We start from the raw sequence: 23,719 nt of genomic DNA, 5'->3' as shown, positions 1-23,719 counted from the left end.
CAATGTATGCAGGATCAGGCACGACATTAAGAATCACACACAGTCAAGAGGAAGTCAGAATAGTGTTTACTTGTATAGAAAGTAATTTTACTTTATCACCTAAATAAAAATCAGATACAGTGCAAGTAAACTCACTTTGGTTTGAAAAGCTGGTTATCTTTTTTGTTCACAGGGTTGTTGTAGCTGTATTGGTCCCATGATATGAGAGAGACAAGGTGGGTCAGATAATATCTTTTACTGGTCCACCCACCTTGTCTCTCCTTTTTTTCTTATATTTAGGGTTAAGAAAAGTATTTACCTTTTCCACAAACTTTTTTTAAAATTCTTTTAAAGCTGGTTTTGCCAGCAATAAGTATTTTGTTTTACCCAGTTCTTTATATTCTTGGACAGATAAGTTAATCTGCCACAGGACTAGAACTACAAAGTACGAGAATTCAGGCAAATCTGATTATTCTACTGGCTCATTTGAGGATTGCTTCAGTTACCATTATAGTTAATGGAAGGACTCCTGTTGACATCAGGTGGCTTTGGATCAGGCCCTTAGAGCTCGATCCTGCAAGATTCTGAGCACTCTCAACTCCCACTTAAGTCAGAGTCACTCAGCCACTGCTAGGAACAAGACCTTATTGAAGATGAAGTAGCTCAGGTCCTGTCTATTGGAAAATCCACCCCTGGTTGCAGCACAGTAGCCCCCCTCCCCCTTGTTGAAACACAGGATGGGCTTTCAGTATAGCCACAGCCAAACCACGTTTTTTTAACTGTTCTCCTGAATTGTGCTGCTGTAGGGAAACTTGGACTCTGCAAAGAATTTCAGAGGCATCTTTGTGCAATGCCCATTTTCTTCCAAGCCTCCAAAGAACATAAAAGGGGGTTTGAACCTGGCAACTTCAAAAAGACAAACCACTTCAGAAATATGTGCCAGTCTGGCAAAATATACCCAGTTACAAAAATGAGGAGTACAAAAGAGCCAAGAAAGATAGATTTATTGAGAACCATTGCCAGTATGCTATGTAACTGTGTGGAAGAATCCCAGAAAGAGTCACTTTTTCCTAACAAGGAACGTGATTAAAACAATGTCAGCTCCACCCTTGGCAAAAGATTGTTCTTGTACGTCCATGCAAAGTACGAAAGTTGGCACATGTTCTGCTTTCATTTTGCAAAAGCATGCTGTGAGCCAACCTAGAGACTCTTCCCAGAGCGCCTCTTGAAGGTGACACTGCAATGAAAGGCCAATGCTCCCAGAAGAGAATGGAAACAATCTCCTGTTTGTTTGTTTTGAGTGCCCCCTACTGACCAATCCATACTTTTTCTAGTATTTGGTCCAAGATGTTGGGGTTTGGGGCCGGGGAGAAGCAGTGTGATTATGTAAACCTGGAGTAGGAGGACTGGATAATTGGTATCCCCAAAAGGAGAACTTTATGTATACTGGCATTATGGTCAGAGCCAGAAATGTGTAACATATAGTAAAAGCATCAGTGGCTAGTGCAGGGATGGGCAAACTACAGCCCACAGGCTGAGCCATTTTAAACCAGCCCATGAGTTCCTGCTGGGGAGCCAGGTCGGGGCCACACCATGCGGCTCAGCCCCGCTGCAGCACTCCAACCGGGGCACCGGGTCGGGGGCCGCACCACGTGGCTCCCGGAAGCCATGGCATGGCCCCGCTCTGAGGGTTGGGGGCCTCTTCACACCTAGGAGCCGGAGAAGGGACATGCCACTGCTTCCGGGAGCCGCTTGAGGTAAGCGCCGCTTGGAGCCTACACCCCTGAGCCTCCTCTTGTGCCCCAACCCCTTGCCCCAGCCCTGATCCCCCTCCCACCCTCCAAACCCCTCAATCCCAGCACGGGGCACCTTCCTGCACCCCAAACCTCTCAGCCCCATGCCAGAGCCCGCACCCCCAGCCGGAACCTGCACCCTTTCCCGCACCTCTGCCCCAGCCCTGATCCCCCTTCAAACCTCTCAGTTGCAGCCCAGAGCACCCTTCTATACCCCAAACTCCTCATCTCCAGCCCCACCCCAGAGCCCGCACCCCCAACCAGAGCCCTCACTCCCTCCCGCACCCCAACCCCAATTTTGTGAGCATTCATGGTCCACCATACAATTTCTATTCCCTGATGTGGCCCTCAGGCCAAAAAGTTTACCCACCCCGGGTTAGTGTGTATCACTGCCCTCTTCTGGTTGGAATCAGAACTGCTCATTGTGTGTGTGTCAGGCTCCAATACTGTTTTAGGTAAATATATTGCCGTAAAAGGCTCTGAGTTATCACCTTACTGGTGCTATTAAGCCCAAATGGTCACAGTGATGAATATGAAGGTATTCACAGATCTGTCACATGTAAGACGTAAAAGCCTTAAACTGAATGCTAAAGAGGTGTTCCCCAGCAAGTAATAATAAAGCAAATCTTTCATTAGCACTTTAGACAGTTAAATAGTTTGCACTTTTAACTTTTGTCTTTTTAATTTGCAGTTATGGGAAAATTTTTGTAAGCCCAGGTGAAGATCGGATTGGTTCAAAATACAAGAAGGTGGTTTACAGAGAGTACACAAACGGAGAATTTACAGAGCACAAAGTGAGATCAGCACAGGAGGAACACTTAGCAATCCTAGGCGAGTAGCTCTTATAACTCACAAAGTATATCAAATGTAAGAGAGCATCTCTTTCCAAAACCAAACAGGTTGTGTCAGTTTTGTTGTAGAAGGAAACAATGAACACTTGGATCGGTCCCAGATTTTTCAGTGGTTTTGCACACATTTTAATCAGTGATTGTAAAGACAGGTATTTCTAAACAGGAAGCAGTTTGTTGGAAGTATGTAGCACATATAAGAGTGCCAGGTTTAAGATTTACCTGTCCCTTTAAAGATTGAAGATCTGCTGAACAGGTCAATGGGAACAGCTCTGTGGAGCAGGGTGTGGTTGCAGCAACAGAGTATGGTATGCTCCGAATTTGGACTCAGCCACAATTTGGGCATGTGTAAATTGTGTGTGTTTGTTTTTTGGGTGCTAAGTTTTATTAAACTATCCCAGAGCCTGTCCCTGGTAACAAGTACATCCAGCTAGGATGGACAAACACAGACATTTCTGGCATCCACCTTAGTTTCGTATGCATAGTGTTTTTTTGCGATTTCTTGTGGGCAGGCAGGTTGGACTGGATGTTAGGTGTTTGAGTTGAGGTTAGGGGTTGGAGAATTGGAAACGTTACCTGTGTCCTATGGAATGATCATCACCTCCTGTGATTTAGGGGTGGGGCTAGAGCTGGTCATAAAATGCTATGGATTTTCTGGGAACATTTTTGAAAGTAATGAAAACAATTCCTTTTTTTAAAAGGTTAATGGAAACTTTCCTTTTTTCCCCCAATGAAAATCTGGAAACCAAAAAAAGGTTTGAATTATTAAACCATGAGAAATAATCAGTTGTTTTCAGTTTCTGAAAAAATTGCTGTTAACATTTTCATTTGTTAAAAAAATCCCCCCCCAAAAACCCAAAAACATTTTTCACTGGAAAAATTTGACTTTTGACTGGCCATATTTGGGACACCCCTCATCTGCTGGGGTTAGGGACCTGTTTTGATGGCCTGTCCCTGGAGGCTAATGGAATCTGAGCATTTCTGATGGGCTCTGAGGGAGAATATTGTTTCTCTAAGGCCATGTGTACACTACCATTTATGTTGGCAAAACTTACGTTGCTCAGGGATGTGGTTTAATTATATTGAGGGGAGAGCTCTCTCCTGTTGGCATAGAGCAACTACACGAGAGGTCTTACAGCTGCATCGGTACAGCTATGCTGCTGTAAAGTCTCTAGTATAGACACAGCCTATGAAATGATTGTTCATCCTTAACTCTCACTGAAATGGCTGTTAGCCTCTTTACAGCTTTGGTCTCACAGCATTTCACATGTGGATTTACACTGATTTCTCTTTACTTTCATTATGAGCAGCAGTGACATGTAAAAGTAAAATTCCAAGTCAATCGCTAGCAAATTCTACAATTTGTAAAAATAATATTAAATATCCATTTCTGAGCTGACTTCTGGACAAACTGCAGTTTTCTTTATTTTAAAAGAGCAACATTAGTCACCATAGCTTGTTGTTTTCATTTAGGGCCCTTAATCCATGCAGAGGTCGGTGACTCCATACTCGTTATATTTAAGAATAAAGCTATCAGGCCCTATTCAATAACTGCACATGGCATAGAAGAAGTGGGTAGTGGAGAAGGACCTGGAACACTAATCACTGTGCCAGGTAAGTCTGATCATTTATTCTTGAGCAACAAAAGAGCTCCTTAAATCTTATGTGAAGAAGGCATTTAAAAAATCAAATCACATTCCTTTTTTCAAACTTTCTGGCACCTACACATCTTTTTGGGCAAAGTAAATTCTACATTTATCTATCTATATGTCTGTCTAGCTAGGTTCTTATTATTAGTAGGCTCCAGATTCTATAAGCTTGTTAGGACAGGGACTATGTCTTCACTTGTTGCTGAGACACATCTGGACACTCAGAAACAATAATTAATACTACCAATGGCTCAAACTTTAAAATTAGGTGCCTAAATATAGATTTAGCAACTTTACTTTAGGCACACAGAACTGAAAATTCTACCCAATAAAAACAATAGATATCAGGCTCGAGTAGAAGAGATCTCTTGAACATATAGGAATCGGTATACAATATATTTCTGTTTTCTCTCGATCCCATGCTCAGGCAAACTCCCACTGAAATCATTCAGGGCTTGATCCAACTCCCACTGAAATCAAGAGGAGTCTTTTCATTTACTCAAACAGGAATCCGATCAGGGCCTAAGGGCCTAATCCAAAGTCCAGTGAAGTCAATAGAAAGGCTTCCCATTGACTTCAGTGAGTTTTGGATTAGGCCCAAAGACATCAGGAGTTTTGCCTGGGTAAAGGCTGCAGGATCAGGATCAGTAATACTGCCCAAACATGATGTTTACCTGAAAGAAGGTGTTACAATTGGCATTTTATGTTATACGTGGAAACAGTGATGTCATCTAGTAGGCCAAACTCTGAATAGGCAGAAGCAGGCCCAAATCAACTGGAGTCAGTAGAGTTTATACCGGTGCTGCATTTGGTCAAAGGCTGAGATTTTAATAACTTTAAAAAAAAACAAGGAATTCAGAGTGAAGGTTTCCAACAACATAAACTCTGCTTCTTTGTGCATCAACAGTACAAATGGAACCTTCATTTAGAGTTGGCCAAAAAAGTTTATGCAGAACCATTTTCCATTCACAAAGGTCGGAGCCATATTTGAGATTCACCATTTTTAGTATACATTTATTATAAAACAATATATACAACTAAACATAGTAGTAAATGGGGTTTCTGTTCACCCGTACCCTAAACACAGACATTATAAATAAATCTTGCCAATTTTAAACTTTAAAACTTTCCTTTGCTGTGATGCCTACTAATAATCTTGACATTGTGGTGTGCTGAGACCACAGCTTAACATGCTGACCAGTACTGTCTCATTGTTTCCTTGTACTCCCCCATCTCTCTACTGTATTAATATGTTGTCTCTTGTCTAATACGTAGATTGTAAACTCTCTGGGCCATGGACCATCTTTTCATTCTGTATTTGTACGGCATCTAGCACAGTCAGGTTCTGGTCTATGACTGAAGCTCCTAGGCGCTTGGAAACACAAAGAGAAAATAATATTAATAAAAGCAGTAGTACAGGAGGAAAATAATTAATCTGCTGTATTATTTTTTTAAAATATAGAGAATTTAATGTGGCCGCAACAGACAGTTTCTTCAGTCAAATTATTTTGTTTTTCTAAAATCAGGGATCAACACACAACTGGAGACACTCATCTCAGACTATAATAGATCTTGATCATTTCATGCTATATAATCATTATAAGAATCTTCCAGTTTGTCTCTAGCGTCTAATAAAAAACAGAAATGTTTTCAGCATCATTATCAGAGTTTGTTTTCATGGGCCTCAGTCCATTATAAAACAGTTTCTCCTCAATGAATATGACGCACATTTGGCTCTTTACATTTCTGATTACAGGACCGTCAGATCTGAATTATATTTTAAAAACTCATAATATCCAATTCCTGTTGGTAAAACTGTTTTCTCTCTACCGTTTTAGGGGAAATAAATACATACAGATGGAATGTCCCAGAAAGGTCAGGTCCGGGTACTTCTGATCCAAACTGCATCAGTTGGGTTTATTATTCAACAGTGAATTTTGTCAAGGTAACCGGGAAATAGTAACTAAAGGTTGTTATTTTATGTATGGCTTCCTGAACTGGGGTTGGATCCTGTGAACCTTTATTCACTACTTGTCTGAGGACTATTGGCATGAGGAAGGGTTTACAGGTCTGGGTAATTCATGCTTTTGAAGATGACAGCTGATGATTAAGGCTACGTTTTAGTCACAGGTATTTTTAGTAAAAGTCATGGACAGGTCACGGGCAGTAAACAAAAATTCATGGCCTGTGACCTGTCCATGACTTTTATTAAAAATACCTGTGACTAAAACTTGGGCGGGGGGCTGCGGGTGTTGGGTGGGGGGGCGGTCCGGAGGTACCATGGTTACTGGGGGGAGGACCCCGCTGGTACGGGGGGGAGGGTTGGCAGGGGCTCCCTACCCGGCTCTGCGTCCCTGCAGCTCCTAGGCAGTGGAGGGGCACCAGCGCAGGCTGCCACACCTCCCATTGGCTGGGAACTGCAGCCAATGGGAAATGCGGGCGCGGGCAGCATGCGGTGCAGAGCCCCACCCCCAGCCTCGCGGCCGCCTAGGAGCTGTGGGGCCATGCCAGTGGAAGCCCCCACCCCGAAGTAAGTGCCCCTCCCGCACCCCTCAACCCCCTGTCTCTAGCGCCCTTCCACACACCCAAACTGCTGTTGCTGCAGAAGTCACGGAGGTCATGGAATCCGTGACTTCTGTGACCTCCGTAACAGATTTGCAACCGTACTGATGATGCATGAATAAGGCCAAATTCGTCCCCATGTATAGTCCATTGAAATCAGGGAAGTTACACCAGGACTAAATTTGGTCTTTAATGTTTTATTTTCAAGAAAATCTTCAGGGCAATTTGGGTGGAGGTGTGGGACTTTGCTTTACTTCATGAAAATCTAAAAGGTAGAAAGTCATTGTTACCATGTTAGACTTTTGTGTCGACTAAATGCAGTAACAGACAGGCATAAATAGCACGCATAATACATGAAGCTAAGAGGAAGAACGGCTTCTAGTTTACTGATTAGTAATCAGATGGAAATGTCTTTGGATTCCCAGTGCAGACGATCCCCATTCGCCTTTCAGCACTTGACCAAAAGTCTGTTGCATGGCAGGGGTCGGATTTTCAGAAGAGCTCAGGCACCTTGATGAAGTGGCCACATTTGATGAAGTGGCTTAGGAGTCAGCATCTCACAATGCTCTTGTGAAATTCTGTCTCTTAGGGTGTGTCTACAATCAGAAGAAATGCAGCATATGTAGACATTCCCAAGCTAACTTTAACCTAACTGGCTCAAAGAACAATAGCAGTGAAACCACAGCAGCACAGGCTAGCGTCTCGAGTACATACCCAATGTCCCAGGTGGGCTCGTACAGCCCATGCTGCCACAATTTCACTACTATTGTTATTTGAGCTTGCTACCTCAGGTATGTCTAGTGGTGCTCCACTAGATTGCAGTGTAGATAGACCTTTGATCCTTTTGAACTGATGTGTGCTCCGCATGCAGAGATCTCCATGCATTCTTGCTTGGCTCTCCCATGTGCACATTGAATTGAAACAAAATTGGATAGCAAAAAACTGGGTAGTAGAAAACGTTATCATCCATTTTGGGTGTGAGGAATGGAAACTAAATTTTTCATTTACTTCTTACAAGATGGTGGCAGTTACAACTCCTGGAGTTGGAATAGTTATTTTTATGCCTATTATTTAAAAGGTTTTATAAAACAGAGATAAATTGGAAGTTTGAGTTTATAGTAGAAAACTATGTTGTAGTCCTGACGGTCTGTGAACTATGCCTGAACTCCAGGAAGCATAGCCACTGTCAGTCATTTCTTTATTGCATGGGAAAATATAACGTTCAGCTCTCACTGATATATATTATATCTGTATTTATGTATTAGTTATGTTATGTGAACTATCAACAATTATTAATTTAACCATAGCTCAATGTTATGGTTAATAGCGATGTTATGTACTGTGTATAATGTCTTTTTTAAAAATCTAATTGCAGGACACTTACAGTGGTTTGGTTGGACCACTAGTAATTTGCAGAAAAGGAATACTAAATGAAAAGGGTTTAAGGAGAGATATTGACCGTGAATTTGCTCTTCTGTTCATGGTCTTTGATGAAAATGAGTCCTGGTATTTGAATGAAAATATTGAAAAGTATCTGCATAAGTGTCCTGATGACTTTAATTACACCGAGGACTTTCTGGAGGGTAACATCATGCATGGTATGTAGGTTTCATTGGTTGCAGCAGCAATTTATCCAAGAGACTAATGAATACTTTTTTTTAATATAATCCTTTCAGAAGACTGTCAGATTGGCTTGCAATTGTATAATCTTGCTGTACAGTCTTAACAAACGAAGTAGACTAGGTCATTATTGGACCGGATTGCTACTAAGAAACAAGGGTTCATTCTGGGCATCAACAACAAACCTGGAATCAGCCAGCAGACTTTGGGGGACCTTGAAAGAAGTTTTCTTAAGAGTTAGTTTATATTTCGTTATGTGCTGAATGGCTCAAAACCCTGATAGCTGAAGCATTCAGGATATATTCCTGGTCTTGGGTCACTCATTAACTTTGCTTTGTAGTTCTTATTTAAGGGCCCAATCCTCCTCCACCACCCTTGTGTGAGTGAACAGGGTAGAAAAATCAGCCAAACAACCAGTGTATGTGGAGAGGCCATTCCATGACCTCCTGTCACTGCAGAGTTGTGCTCCATGTTGGCACACTTTGCAACAGCATGATCATGAAGTTTGGGGACTGGGGGCCAAGTGGCAAGAACTGACTGGCCAAACCTCTGGGTGGGGGAGAGAACAGATTGGATGCTATAGCAGCAGCCATAGAAAAACCAAGTTTCTGTTTCTGCACATTACTCCCAGTTGGAATGGGATTCCATCCCCACATTGGTCCCCTGTACAAAGCCCGCTCACTCAGTTTATATTAAGACAGGTTAAAATTTGCCTTATGCATTGCAAAAAACTGCTTATGGTGCTGGGTTGAAACTGAAATGCAAACTGTACTGTCTCTTTGCCTGTAACCTTTGAGATGTGAACAACAACTTTAGGAACCCTTCACATTTAAAGACCTGGGTCTGATTCTCCACCTTCTTGTTTCTTGTGCAGCCATTTGCACTGTAGCAAAGTGACCCTGATTCACCACTTTGTTACTTGTTTTATGCTGGAATAACTCCATTGGATTTCAATAGACTTACATTGGTGTAAAACTGGAGTAATGCAGTTATGAATCAGGCCCAGTGAGTGCAAAGTGGGTGTAAAACGCTACCAGTGACCTAAGTGAGGGTAGAAGTCTGATTCGGTAATGTTTTACTTCCCATTTTCACCCACTTTGCACTGATGTAAGTATTGACACATGACAATGGAAAACCCAGTCCTTGGTCTCTGCAAAGACAGAGCAAGAACAAGGGTATGGTACTGGTGTTTCTCTTCAGCACCCTCAGCACTCTGTCTCTTCACTGGACACATTTAGTCCACTAGTGTGAATCACTCTCACTTTGTAATTCTTTCAGCAATTAATGGGAGGTTGTATGACAATCTCCACGGGCTAACAATGAAAGAAGGTGCAAACACAAACTGGTACTTGATAGGAATGGGAAATGAAATCGATATCCATACAGTCCATTTCCACGCAGAGACCTTCATCTTCAAGGTTGGTAAAAACAAAGTAAAATCTACATTTTGATGGGAAATTTTTGCAAGAACTTCTAGCTTCTAGCCTGATCCCACAGCCTTTGCACACACACACGTTTTGTCATCAGTGGGAGATTTGCATGTGAATACTGTGGAATTAGTTAGAATTTTGTAAAGCTCATGGTTCATATGCCTTTGTATGGTAAAATATAAATGAATATCAATAGCTAAGGTGTGCATGTACTACAGGACAATGGAGGATGGTTCACACGAATTGAAGTCAGTGGGAATTTCACCTGCTTATTCTAGGATTCAGTGAAGCCCTGTGTTCTGTATTTATGTGTTGAAAGAACTATTTAAAGAGCTTGGTTTAAAACAAATACCATGGTGTGGTATTTTAGGGCATCATTGATGTTGCTAACGTAGCACCTGAAATCATTTGTATTAATCTGTATTGCCCCGGGGCCCCATCCCTAGTGGGCTAGGCACTGTACAAACACATAACAAGGAGGGCAGCCCTGCTCCAAAAAGCTTACAGTTTAGTCAGAACATGAATGCGTTGTTTCAGGTGTAGTAACGGAAGTCTTCATGATGCTGTTTTGTCTGCCCCAGACGGATAATGATCACAGAGCAGATGTGTATGACCTTTTCCCTGGGACATTTCAAACAATCGAACTCATAGCGGATAACCCTGGAACATGGCTTCTGCACTGTCATGTAGCTGACCACATTCATGCTGGCATGGAGACAACTTTTACCATCAGCAAATCAGGTATAGTATTTGAAAATGCCATTTCATGACTGTGCACTGGTATTACGACTGTTCAGATAAATGGCAGATGGGAAGAAACATAAGGCTTGGGTCATCACTGCCAGTGTAGGGATAAGTAAATTACTGTATGCTTCCATGCCCCTCCAATGTCTGGTTCCAGGGAGTGGACCTACACTGCAGTGTGAACAGGCAGTGTTATCACTGCTGCCCTCTGCAAATTTTAAATCTCTTGGAGAACCACAAGAGCTCCTCGAATGGGTACTGCTTGAAGAGAACCACTCTTGGGATTGTGCTGGTTTTATATCTCCTGTAGGTGGAACTGAAGTTGCTTTGTGTCACCATAACCTGCTCCTGCAACAAGTCTTGCCACCAGGGATTATCACAAGAGTTTCTACTAGCCTAAACCAGACAAGCAGCTAGTGAATATGGCGCATACAGTTATAGCAATTAGAGATGAACAAAATCTATTAGATCATGCAAGAGTGAGATCTAAAACTGACCCAGTTAGCTTCCTCAGCTTCTATTGAAGTCAGTTGCAGATGCAGGAGCTCAGCACTTAAAATCAGGCACAGGGGCCCAGATGTACAAAGGTATTTAGATACCTAGCTTCCATTGAAATCAGCGTAAGCTAGGAGCTTAAGTACTTTTGTAGATCTGGGCCCACGTGTCTCAAGTTGGGCTCCCAGAAACAGAGGCACCAAAAATTAATGGACACATGACAATTTTAACATTACAGCAGGCCTTAAAACTAGAGAGAATTTTACACTGGATTGAGTGTGGCTCTTTAATTAGAGCAGAGGATTGTAAGAGTAAATGACTGCTCTCTGTGAATTAGGCTGGCAGAATCTGGTCCTCAGTAACTGAAGTCTTTTGAGCCTCTCTGATGAAAGTCCCTGTAAATGCACAGCACTATCTTTATGTCAAATGGGAGGAGGCACAGCTTCAGAACATTGTACTTCTGTTCTAAACTCATTTTCTTTTAAACGCCTCTTGACCGTACATTAACAGCCTATTTTTATAAATCATTGTCACAGCTTCTGATACAAAGTGATTGTTTTGGAATGTTGACTTCATACCTGGCAAATGTAGCCTAAATGTCAGTCTGATCAAGCGCTCATTAGGTGTGGTACAAGTTCATCCAGTGTTGGCCTGGGCCGTTAGCACAGAGAAGAGTTGCCATTTGACTGTGTACGTCAGCTTTGAGTTTTGGAATCATCCTTAAGTAGATGCTGAGATCCTCGAGTTATGGCTAGATTGAGAGCTTCCAGTTTAAACACCAATAGAACGGTACATGTAGCTACTAAATGGGAGCTACTGCATGTTGACTAGGGCTGACTGAAAATTTGTCAAAACTTTTTTTTGATGGAAAATTGGGGTTTTGACTAAATTATTTTTTTCCGAAGTGCCTGTTTTACATAGAAAAGTTCCGTTTTTTTGTCAACAAACTGAACACCTGTTTTCAGTCAAACATAAAAATATTTTTATTCTGAAATGCTGCCGCACTGCCTCATGGGAACTGTAGTCGAGGTGCCTCATGCTCCCATTGTCTGTGAGCCTGGTTTCCCTGCCAGACTTCATCTACCATGTTGTACCATGGCAAAGTGACTTTCATGAGGCACTGCCTCCCCTTACCTACAAGGAAGACCAAGGTGCATCATGGAAGATGTAGTCCAACCAGGTAGCCCAGCATATAGAGGAGAATGAGAGCATGAGGCACTGTGGGGGCATTTTAGAATTGAAATATTTTGGTGCAGGGACAAATTAGTGTCAAGTTACTTTCCCAAAACTTAAAACTTTCCACAGGAGGAAAAAGCAATTATTTTTCAACCATCTCTAGTGTTGAGCTTCTCTGAAAATATAGCCCTAAAGAAAAGCTGTCTGCTCTTTAAAGACTTTCTTAACACAGAAGAAAATTAGAAAAAATGAAGTAAAAACCTATAGCAAGTGAGCTGGAAAAATTCCTTGGGAGGGTGATGAAGAAGATTAGATATAGACATTGGACCCAGTCCTGCCAGTGAATAATGCCCATTGCTTCCAGTTGGAATTGTGAGTACACAGCTAATGCAAAAGCAAGCCCATCTAATTCATGTTATGCTTGAGAGCTTTTCCCATCAAGTCATTTGGAAATCTTACAAGCGGAGAACATTTTTATTTCATTTCTGGTAAAAAGACAAATTATAAACTCTTCTTACATGGAAATATGTTTATCGGGCAAACCCTGCCCACAGCTGGGGTAATGATACTGTGCTCTGGGAATGTCCACAGGGTGTGGGGAAAGAAAGCCTCCCCTGACCAGGTGCTCCACAGCTGCTACAGCACATTCAGTGGCTGCTGTACCCCCCCCCACACACACACACTCTACAAGGGATGGAGGAATACACAATGGATTTTGCCCACAGTAATTTTAAGGGTTAAGCTGAAATTCCCCTTCACTGTCCAATGTGAATCAGTTCTGTAATTTGCACTTGTTCTGGGTGTGAAACTTCTATTGATTTGAGTGAAAACATGCAGAACTAATGCAACCGAGATCTCTGCTATTTATAGGTGTAACCCTTCTGCCAGTCAGAGTTGGCAGCAACAAGGGCCGGGTTCAGTATCTAGGGGTTCCTTTTCCACAATACAACACAAAACCAGCTCAAGCCTCCACCCAGTGACCTGGGACAATTACACATCACCCCCTAGGCGCCTCTAAGAGGCAATACTTCCCCTCTCACAAGCACTGAGTCTGAGTGTAGCAAAAAAAAATTAATAAAACGAAGGAAGTAACTCAGCATTAATTCGGGAAAACACCGCAAACAGGATTCATAAACATAGACCATGAGCAAAAGACCCAACCCCAAGTAAGTTGGGCAGTGTCCTTTTCCCCTGAGGTTCTTAAGTCCAGCAACCCCAAAGTCCCTCATCCCTTCTCTGCACCACACTCACAGTTGCTATCCTTGGTCAGCGCAGACCTAGAGGTGCATCTGCAGAGTTCACCTCCTGCCTTGATTGGAGGGGGAAGGCAAGGAGGTACTTTACATGCTCCACTGCTCACTCACTCGCCACCTCTCTCTGCCAGCTGCCCAATCACCACACCTCTCTGCAGGGCTCTGCTCTGGCCCTCCCCACCAGCCACCCTGTCAATCACTGCACCTCTCCACCAGCCGCCCTGCTGGCCACTCACTGCGCCTCTCCAACAGCCACCCTGCTGGCCACTCACCAAGATGTCTTCAGAGCCCACCACTTAACACAACTCTCAATGATTGCAGTTCTTTGTTCGGGAGCCTCACTGCTGGTGTACAGTGGGTAGTCTCTTGCATCAGACACACTAGCCCAAAGCAGATCTAATACTTAGATGTAGGTATCAGTGATTTCAGCTCTGTAGCATATCACAAGACTCTCAAATAAATCTAAATTAGCTCTTTTATTACACAATGGAGAGAAGAAAACTCAGCTAATGCCATTAAGCCAGACCCACCCCCAATACACATCCCACTCCCTAGCCTTGCTCAACTCACTAGGCTGTGGAACCCATGTCCCCTACCTAGCAAGTGCCATTGAGTTCAGGGTGACTCCCTCCATAGGGCTATGCCAAGTACAGTTCTGCTGCCCTCAATTCACACAAGGAGAACAATCCTTTATTACTCCTGCCCCAATAACAAGGAGACTGGGGATCCAACACCAGCCAAAAGTGATCATTTGGACAAGCAATCCCATCATGCTGAGCACCTAGGCAGGGTGGGTGTGCCCATGCAAATGAGATCAGCTCCTGAAGTCTTCTTCCACAGCCCATCACTAGATATCAGCGGAGAGCTCATTCAGACTCTGCTTACATAAGAAAGGGAAATTTTGCCCTTAAAACTACCCGAGCTACTGGCAATCTCTGCACGAAACTTTGTTGGCCTAATCAGAATTTCTATTTGAGTTACCCAGGCGGAATAAATGATGCATTTACTGTTTTCTCAGACCACTAAAATCTGCTTCTTTATACTGTTTTCAGCCTAAGTAAGCTTTAATTTTTTTACACAGATAACAAAGTTCCTTTAGAAGGAGGAGTAACAACCACAGCATATGACTCAATTAATGTAAAACACCGGGCTCCTGTAAAGGGTATGGATTCCTTTTATTTAAATAATATAAACTTAAGCCGATGGATGTACAGATTTCTCATATGCTACTTCTCATTTTGACAGGTGATGACAGAGAAGGAATCAAATTCTTAGGCAAAGCTCTGGGTGCAGGAGAAGCTAGCTCAACGCTCATAGCCCTTTTTTCTGTTGGACTTGTTCTTCTGGCAACAATATTAATCCTCATCATCCTTATCACTTGTCAGAGAAAAAGGACACACTACAGGTCTGTGCAACGCAAGTGTGCGCTCCCAACTGATTCCCTGTAAATCTATATTTTGGAGACCGTTTATGGAGCTCTGTTGGATTTCATTGTATATTGTTGGCATATTGAGGAAAGATATATGTTTGTGAAGTTTACAAAGTCAGAACGCAATCCTGCAGCCGTAAGTCACGTGTGACATAGGCTGCAAGCTTAGGCCCTGATGACCATATCCTGCTTGTCTTTGCAGCCTGATTCTGCTCTGTTGAAGTCAGTGTGAGCTGTGCCATTGAATTCAATGGGAGCAGGCTCAGACTTAGGGCTAGTGTACATTAGAAGGGCTACATCGTCTGGTGACGACGCTCTACACCAACGGGAGAGAGCTCTCCCATCGGCATAATTACTCCACCTCTGTGAGAGGTGATAGCTATGTTGGCGGGAGAGCGTCTCCCACCAACCGTGTTACCCGCTTAATTTCAGGACACACCGGGCTTAGATTGGTGTAATTTGCATCACTCAGAGGGTGGCTTTTTCACACCCCTGAGCAACGTAAATTATATCAACATAAGCAGTAGTGTAGACCTGCCCTTATACTTGAGAGGTCCCACTGATATCAATGAGATTGCTCACTTGAGTTAGGCAAGCAGGATTTGGCTCCGAGAGCTGATAAAATGCGTTAAGCTTCTGATTCTTTTAATGCTTTAAAATGTAGTCAAACAATTTTATTTTTAGAATTTGAATTGAGTTGTGACTTGAGCAATGAGAAACTCAACAGGGTAAAGGGTTCATGCAAACCTCTTCTCCTGTTTCAGTTCATGTTCATTGTGCTTGGAGATCTGGTTCAAATAAACAGTAAAAGACACTGAGAAACCTAGTCAAACCCACAATAAAGCCCAGACATTTCTTTTTATGAAAACCTATTATTGGCCCTAGATTCCCTCAAAAGATTGATAAGCCTCAGTGAACATGTTGACCCACATGGGTTAACTTTCTAGGGCTCACTGGGCTTCCCCTATAGTTAATGTGAGCAGGAGGAGGAGCCTGATTCAAAGCCCACTGAAGTCAATGTAAAGACTCTTATTGACTTCAGTGGCTTTGGATCAGGCCCCAGACACTAGCTCTTAATGAACCCAAAACAGGTGAGTTTTGCGTGGCTTTGATTTCATATTGAAAATTTTACACAGCTCTAATTGTGAATTACTCCCAAATATGTGTGCAAACATATTGACTTTAAAGAGATTTTAACAGAATCTTGTGTCTTAAAAAGGAATACGCAGGACCAAATGATGCCTTCACGTTCAGTTCATCATCTTTGTGTTTCCACTGAGTGCAATGGGTTTGCATGGGTGTACGTGAAGGCAGAATTTGGCCCATAGCCTCTGTGATAAAACAGTTGCATAATGGGATCTCTATGTTGAGCTATTTTCAGTGTGCCAGATTCTGCTTGTGCTAGTGTAAATCTGGAACAAATCCATTGATTCACTGGAGATACTCTGGATTGATACAGGCTGAGAACAGAATCTGGCCCACTGAATCTACCAAAAGTTTAAGAGTTCTCTTCCTTTATCCTATTAAATGAGATTGCTATGTTTTGGGGGCCAAAATTTTAAAGGTATTTAGGCACCTAATGATGCAGATAGGCATTCTGGGATTTTTTTAAAGCACTTAGAGGCCTAACTACCATTGAATTAGGTAGCAAGGTGCCTGTCTGCATCTTTAGGTGCCTAAATATCTTTAAAATTCAGGCCCCCAAAACACAGCAAAAAATATTGCCTTGGGTTACTAAAGAGAAAGTCATCTGGTTCTATAACTACTGCTTATTGTGGGCCTGATTCTGTGACCCATACTTGCACTGAGTAGTAGTTTACTCCCTGATTTCAATGAGACTACTCAGGAAGTTAAGTATTTACTCAGTGTTAGCAAGGGTGGTAGAATCAGGCCTTATATATAGTGATACTTGAATGTTTACAGCTCATTTTGAATGAGCTATTGTTTATTCCTGCCACAAGGATGGTCATATCACCTACAACCCTGGTGGATGAACTCCAGAACTAAAGCAGTCTTTTATCTGTGAAATAATTTAACTGAGTTTGATTTTCAGTGTAAATTCAATTTGGTGCATAACGTCATTTTTTCTCTTCTGTATTTAAAAATATGCTACGCCCTTGTAGGGAACTTTACTGACAGTCACTTTGAATGTAGGTTAATGGTGTTCTGGATTAATGCCCAGATCACCAACAGATAAAAGGTGTTAAACAAAATCCTTGAGGTGCGGGATGTTTCTCGGTGTTTCCTTGATTCTTTTGTTTTCTTATGGTTCTTTAAAAAGCAAAACAAAAAACTTCCTAGATAAGAGGCCTGATCTTCCAACCATTACTCATTCAAGAAGTCTTTCAGTAACAATGACTTGTGTGAGCTAGTTACAGGACTGGGCTTAGAATTAGGATAGCAATTACAGTAAAAGCTGTTTTATCCAGCATGTTGGGGAAATGGGAGGTGCTGGTAAATGAAAAATGATGGTTAAATAAGAGGGAGGGAGTTTGGGTGCAGGAGGGGGTGCAGGGCGCAAGCCCTGGGAGGGCGTTTGGGTGCGGTATGGGGTTTGGGGCAGGGGGTTGGAGCACAGGAGACGACTTGGGGCAGGGGGTTGGGGCACGAGAGATGGCTCGGGGCAGCGGGTTGGGGCACGAGAGATGGCTCGGGGCAGCGGGTTGGGGCACAGGATGAGGTATAGGGTGCTGGATCTAGGGGGCACTCACCTCAGGTGGCTCCCCACAAGCGGCGACCTGTCCTGGCTGCTCCTAGGAGGAAGCATGGCAGGCGGCTCCATGCACTGCCTCCACCCTGCCCCGAGCACTAGCTCCACAGCTCCCCTTGGCTGGGAACCAAGGCCAACGGGAGCTGTGGGGGTGGCACCTGCGAGCGGAGGCAGTGCACAGAGCTGCCTGCTGCGCCTCCGCCTAGGAGCAGCTGGGACAGGTCGCCGCTTGTGGGGAGCCACCCGAGGTGAGCGCCCCCCAGATCCGGCATCCCACACTGCCTCCCATGCCCAAACTCCCTCCTAGAGCCCGCGCTCCACACCCCCTCCTGCGCCCCAACCACCTGCTGGCTCCACACCAACCAGACTATAAACCAGAATTTCAATGAAGATCAGAAATGCTGGTTTATAGAGCTTTCCAGTTGGTGAAGTGCCGCATAAAACAGCTTTTACTGTACACTGTACCACAAACACTCCTTCAATCATTACTTTTAAAGCTTCCTTTATAGCTGGCTAAACCTAATAGCATTCAGGGAACCACAGACATTCTAAACACTAGTTTCTTTCCACTATGTAACCACTAGCATTGAGGTCTCTTGTTCTTTGTTAAATATTATTCATGTGTCCAGAATGCTTGCGTACTATGCACAAATAGAGTTAAGGCTTTCACCCATCATGCGCCATAAATAAATCAACATTATTTAGGTATTTTTATTTCTGTTTTCCATATGTTTGCTGTTTAAAACAGAATCATAAAATATCTGAATGGTATAATTTAGCCTTTTATATAATAAAAAGTTTACCATTTGTATGAACCTTCTGACCGTTTCTTTAATACAGGAACTCTTTTTTATTTGAATTGGGTGGTTGTGGTGGAACAGAGATGGGGTATTCCAAAATGCCTTCAACATCATTGCAAAGCTTCATGCTGTTAATGTACCAAACACTATAGTTTCACTGTTATCTTGTCCTTCCCCACCTTCCCTCCCTGGTTATCTTCTCTCTCTCACCATATGCTAAGAGTGTAAGCTTTTTGTGGCAGACTCTGACTTTTTATTGCATGTGTGTACTGCACCTAGCAATATGGGATTGACTGCTCCAGTTTTCTCCAGGAGCTTTGTTGGACTACCACAGGGGTCGGCAACCTACGGCCGCTCTGGGGTTCCCGCTGCTGGCCCCTTGCCAGCCGGGGTCCCACCGCCAATGCAACTCAGCACCCGTTGCTGGCCTGGGGGAAGGAACCCCAGGTTGGCAGCAGACTGAGACCCCGGCTGGCAGGAGCCGGTGGCCGAAACCCCAGAGCGGGAGCTGGCTGAGCTGCTCAGCCCTCCGCCGCTCTGGGGTTCCCGCCGGTCCCACTCAGCTCCCGCTGCTGGCCTGGGGGAAGGAACCCCAGTCTGGCAGTGGGCTGAGACCCCAGCTGGCAGGAGCCAGCGGTGGAAACCCCAGAGTAGCGGTGGGCTGAGCTGCTCAGTCGCTGCTCTGGGGGTCTGGCTTCTGGCCCCTTGCCGTCCCCACCTACGCAGCCCCACTCACCTTGCTTCCCCTTGGAGTTCCAGCGCAGGCCCCCTGCCAGACAGGGTCCAGGCCTCCAGCCTTGCTCAGCCCTACCAGCCACCAGCTCCACTCACCTCAGCTGCTGATCTGGGGTTCCAGCCGCTGACCTCCTGCCAGCCGGGGTCTGGATCTCCAGCCTTGCTCAGCCTGCTTTCCGGCCTGACCCTAACAGTAGTTTGGTTATATATTATAGACTTATAGAGAGACCTTCTAAAAAACGTTAAAATGTATTACCGGCATGCGAAGCCTTAAATTAGAGTGTATAAATGAAGACTCGGCACACCACTGCTGAAAGGTTGCCGACCACTGGACTACCATAACATTCTTACTTCAGATGCAAATCCCAAACAAGCCCTCAAGGACAGCATGTCTCCCTGTATCTTCAAATTTTAGGCTGAATATCAGGAAAATGTCTTAATGCTAAATTCTGTCAGACTATAGCCTAATCTCCCTAGGAAGAAGCCCTCTCACCAAATCATTTATAGCGGAACTGGAGAATATTTATTTACCTATTCATTGTTTAGCTTGTGGTAATGCCCCAAATGTGCTAGGCTCTTTCCAAACAAAAGCAGAGCTAGATACCATCCCTGCCTTTTAGTGGCTGCTACAATCCTACACTGACAAGGAGGGTGGGTTAGCTGACTTGTTAGGATCTTGATCCCACAAACATTCTGTATGTGGAACTTCAGTTGAAGTGAATGGGGGTTCTGCATGCCAGAGCACTTGACATATTGGTCATTTTCATCATTAATTTCTGAGATTCTTATTATGTGAAAGTGGGTTGCCCCTTAAAAATCAACGAACCGGTAACATATGCAGTCTGGTTCCAATGCCTCCTGGGCCCTCTGGCTCTGGAGAAAGCAGGAGTTATCCCATAAACACAAGGGGATGGAGTTCACTGGATTCAATCCAAAAACAAAAATTCCCACAGAAAGTTAGTGGACCTTTGAAGCCAGAGACCAGATGGTTTAGGTGGGGGAATTTTCTTTTCTCTCCCTGTACAAATAAACTATTAACATTCAGTCATAGCTAGTTGCCATTCCACATACTTTCTATTGGATATTACAGGCTGGAGAGTAGTCACGTAGCAGTACAAATACAGGATGCAACTTGTAAGAAGCACTGGGAGTAACCCAGGGTTTAATTTGTAACAACAGAGGTGCTGGGGCTCATGTAATTTTTTTACATTCATAACTAATGCAGCAAGCCCAGAGGTGCTGGGACTGTGAACTGCCAAGCGCAGAGGTGCCGAGGCTCAGCACCTTTTGGCCTAAATTCAGTGGGGACTGCCACAATTTATCTGCAGAGGATTAATCTGGCCCTCAGAGCTCTACTCTAATCTCCGCCACATGAGATCTTTGGCTTGCTTCTCCGCTCCCACCAGGGCCGGCTCCAGGCACCAGCCCACCAAGCTTGTGCTTGGGGGGGCACCTGGAGGGGGGCGGCGCGGTACTCCGTCTCCGGCCGCCGGGGAGAGCGGAGCCCCGGGTGGGCTCGCCACCCTCCCCCCGGCGCTCTGGCCGCCGGGGAGAGCGGAGCCGCAGCGGGCTGGCCGCCGGGGAGAGCGGAGCCCCGGCTGGGGCTCGCTGCCCTCCCCCCGGGGCTCCGGCCGCCCTCCCCTGCAGCAAGTGTGAAAAATCGGGACGGGGGTGGGGGTAATAAGAGCTTATATAAGAGAAAGACCCCAAAATCGGGACTGTCCCTATAAAATCGGGACATCTGGTCACCCTAAACTAGGGCCACAGGGACAGTGCTAGGGTTTGGACCTCAGCCACTCCTGGGTGGACCCAATCCTGCCACCGCCCCTACCCGTGCGCCCAGCCAGCAGGGCCCAATCCTGCCACCGCCCCCCCTTTCTGAGGGTCACAGCCTAAGCTACCCCCGGTTCCCGCTGCCCGCCGCGGGGCAGAGCCCGGCCCCGCCTCCTTCCCGCGCTGGGCCGGCTGCGGCTCAAGGTCCCGAGACCCGAGCGCGCTGGCTGGGGAGGGGGAGGCGCCGCCGCGGCCCCACTCGGAGGTGGGGGAGTCGCGAGCCAGACAAAGAGCGAGCGCGGGGCGGGGAGCCGGGCACTGCAGCTGCCGGCCGGGGCTTGTCTCGCTGCTGCCGGCGCCTCGGGCCGCCGGGGGCAGGCGCGAGCAGGAAGCAAAGCGAAAGGAGCGGGGCAGGCTGCGTGCCGGGCGCTCCGGGCGCCCCCTGTCCGGCCCGATCCGACCCGACCCGCGCTCGCCATGGCCATCGCCCACATCGCCACCGAGTACGTCTTCTCCGACTTCCTGCTGAAGGAGCCCTCCGAGCCCAAGTACAAAGGGCTGCGGCTGGAGCTGGCGCTGGACAAGCTGGTCACCTGCATCGCCGTGGGGCTGCCCCTGTTGCTCATCTCGCTGGCCTTCGCGCAGGAGATCTCCATAGGTAACCGCGCCCCCCGGGCCCCGCCGGGCCAGCCCCGCAGCCTGGCGCTTTGCCCGGTCTCGGCCGGGCAGCGGCACTCGCAGCCCCGACGCGGCTTCCCCGGCCCGACCCGCGCACGCCTCGCCCTGCTGAGCGGCTGGGCGGAGCCCGGCTGCATTGTCAAGGCTGCGGGAGCTTGCTTGGCCCTTCGGAAACCGTGTGTGTGTGTGGACAGCTCTGGGTTATGCTGGGTCTGATGGTCCTGCTGACCTGGGGTTCAGCACCAAGCCACTTGCCTTCCTGTCTTCAACAGATTTGGGTTTGTCTTTATATTAAGGGGCGAGTCACACAGGTCAGCAGAGAATCTGAACTGGCAACAGAAAAAAGAACAGGAGTACTTGTGGCACCTTAGAGCCTAACCAATTTATTTGAGCATAAGCTTTTGTGGGCTACAGTCCACTTCTTCGGATGCATAGAATGGAACATATATTGAGGAGATATATATACACATACAGAGAGCATGAAAAGGTGTGTATATATATCTCCTCAATATATGTTCCATTCCATGCATCCGAAGAAGTGGGCTGTAGCCCACGAAAGCTTATGCTCAAATAAATTGGTTAGGCTCTAAGGTGCCACAAGTACTCCTGTTCTTTTTGCGGATACAGACTAACACGGCTGCTACTCTGAAACATGGCAACAGAAAATGTGGCTCCCAGTAGGACAAGAATTCTTTACTTTTGCTAGGAACCCGTCAGTGGATTTTGGGGAATAATGTTATTCAGTCAGTTCGTCTTTCCTGGCGTACTGCACGCGCTGGTGATGTCTAACTAATAATAATTAAGCGCCGAGTTTATTTCATACAAATTGTATCCGGCGCCATCGATTCGCTGGTCGGAGTAAACACGCGCTGTATAAAATTGAAGTATCCTTCCTAAGGAAATAACGGGAGGAGAGAGAAACCAAAAACATCTGTGTATCATAATAGGGAACTGAGCAGTTTCTTTGTTACTGACTGCACCAAGATGTGAGACTGTTCAGGGAGCATGGGAGAGGAATGTATCTGAATAATTAAAAAAAAACTAATAGCCTGGCTTTGATGTAAGTAGGTGTGGATGACTACAGGTGCACTGCACTTCAGGCTTAAGAAAATGCTGATAGAAATGTCATTTTTAAGTAATATGGTGAAATTTTTGGCTTGTCAGCCTTTGTATTCTTCCATTAAGATACTCGGTTTTCCACTTCCTATACTGATACGTTTTTGTCACTCAGAAGGACTGAAGGTTACAAAAGGGAAGCAGTGAGTGATTCTGACAAAGATTTGGGGGTTGTGGTGGATAATCAGCTGAACATGTGATGGTTTGACCAAAAGAGCTAATGCAGTTCTGGGGTGCCTAAATAGGGGAATCTCAAGCAGGAGTAGGGAGTTTATTTTATCTCTGTATTTGGCACTGGTGCAACCACTGCTGGAATACTGTGTCCAATTCTGGTGTGCACAATTTAAGAAAGATATTGATAAATTGAAGAGTGTTCAGAGAAGAGTCACAAGACTGATTAAAGGATTATAAAACATGTCTTATAGTGATAGACTCAAGGACCTCAATCTATTTAGCTTAACAAAAAGAAGGTTAAGAAATGACTTGGTTATAGACTGTAAGTATCAACATGGGGAACAAATAGTTAATAATGGGCACTTCAATCTAGCAGAGAAAGGTAGAGCATGATCCAATCGTTGGAAGTTGCAGCTAGACAAATTCAGACTGGATATAAGGCATACCTTTTTAATGGTGAGAGTAATTAACGATTAACAATATACTAAGTGTCCTGGTGTTTTTCTAAAAGCTTTTTCTAAAAGCTATCCTCTAGGAATTATTTTGGGAAAGTTCTATGTCTGTGCTATACAGGCGGTGAGACCAGGTGATCACCAGATCCGTTCTGGCCTTATAATCTCTGAACTGGGTACATCAATTCACATGCAGGATTCTCATTGTATTCAATAGGTGTTCCATGTATATGACGCCTGGAAATGGTCCATAATTTACACACTGACAGAGGCACACATGGGGCTTTATTACGCTGCTGAAGA

At 45.0% G+C, this 23,719-nt stretch overlaps 2 protein-coding genes across 3 annotated transcripts in view; both read left to right on the top strand.

Annotated features, from left to right (window-relative positions):
• HEPHL1 (hephaestin like 1) overlaps nt 1-17,271 on the top strand; it is a 57,349-nt gene extending 40,078 nt beyond the window's left edge. The window contains exons 13-20 of the mRNA XM_008174374.4: nt 2,464-2,603; nt 4,094-4,234; nt 6,108-6,214; nt 8,207-8,429; nt 9,730-9,869; nt 10,463-10,622; nt 14,631-14,711; nt 14,795-17,271. Coding sequence (XP_008172596.2) covers nt 2,464-2,603; nt 4,094-4,234; nt 6,108-6,214; nt 8,207-8,429; nt 9,730-9,869; nt 10,463-10,622; nt 14,631-14,711; nt 14,795-14,997 — 1,195 coding nt within the window. The 3' untranslated portion in view covers nt 14,998-17,271. The remainder of the gene's footprint in view (nt 1-2,463; nt 2,604-4,093; nt 4,235-6,107; nt 6,215-8,206; nt 8,430-9,729; nt 9,870-10,462; nt 10,623-14,630; nt 14,712-14,794) is intronic.
• Nucleotides 17,272-21,220: 3,949 nt separating this feature from the next.
• The window catches only part of PANX1 (pannexin 1), a 72,095-nt gene continuing 69,596 nt past the window's right edge, over nt 21,221-23,719 (top strand). The window contains exon 1 of one of the 2 annotated variants that reach the window (XM_024110879.3): nt 21,221-21,654. In XM_024110879.3, the coding sequence (XP_023966647.2) occupies nt 21,474-21,654 (181 nt within the window). In that variant the 5' untranslated portion in view covers nt 21,221-21,473. The remainder of the gene's footprint in view (nt 21,655-23,719) is intronic. The other variant, XM_005309147.5, reaches the window with a different exon arrangement.

Source organism: Chrysemys picta, chromosome 1, assembly GCF_011386835.1.
Source record: "Chrysemys picta bellii isolate R12L10 chromosome 1, ASM1138683v2, whole genome shotgun sequence".
NCBI classification, from domain to species: domain Eukaryota; kingdom Metazoa; phylum Chordata; order Testudines; family Emydidae; genus Chrysemys; species Chrysemys picta.
Note: the sequence above shows the minus strand (reverse complement) of the source record. Positions and strands in the feature narration are given on the sequence as shown.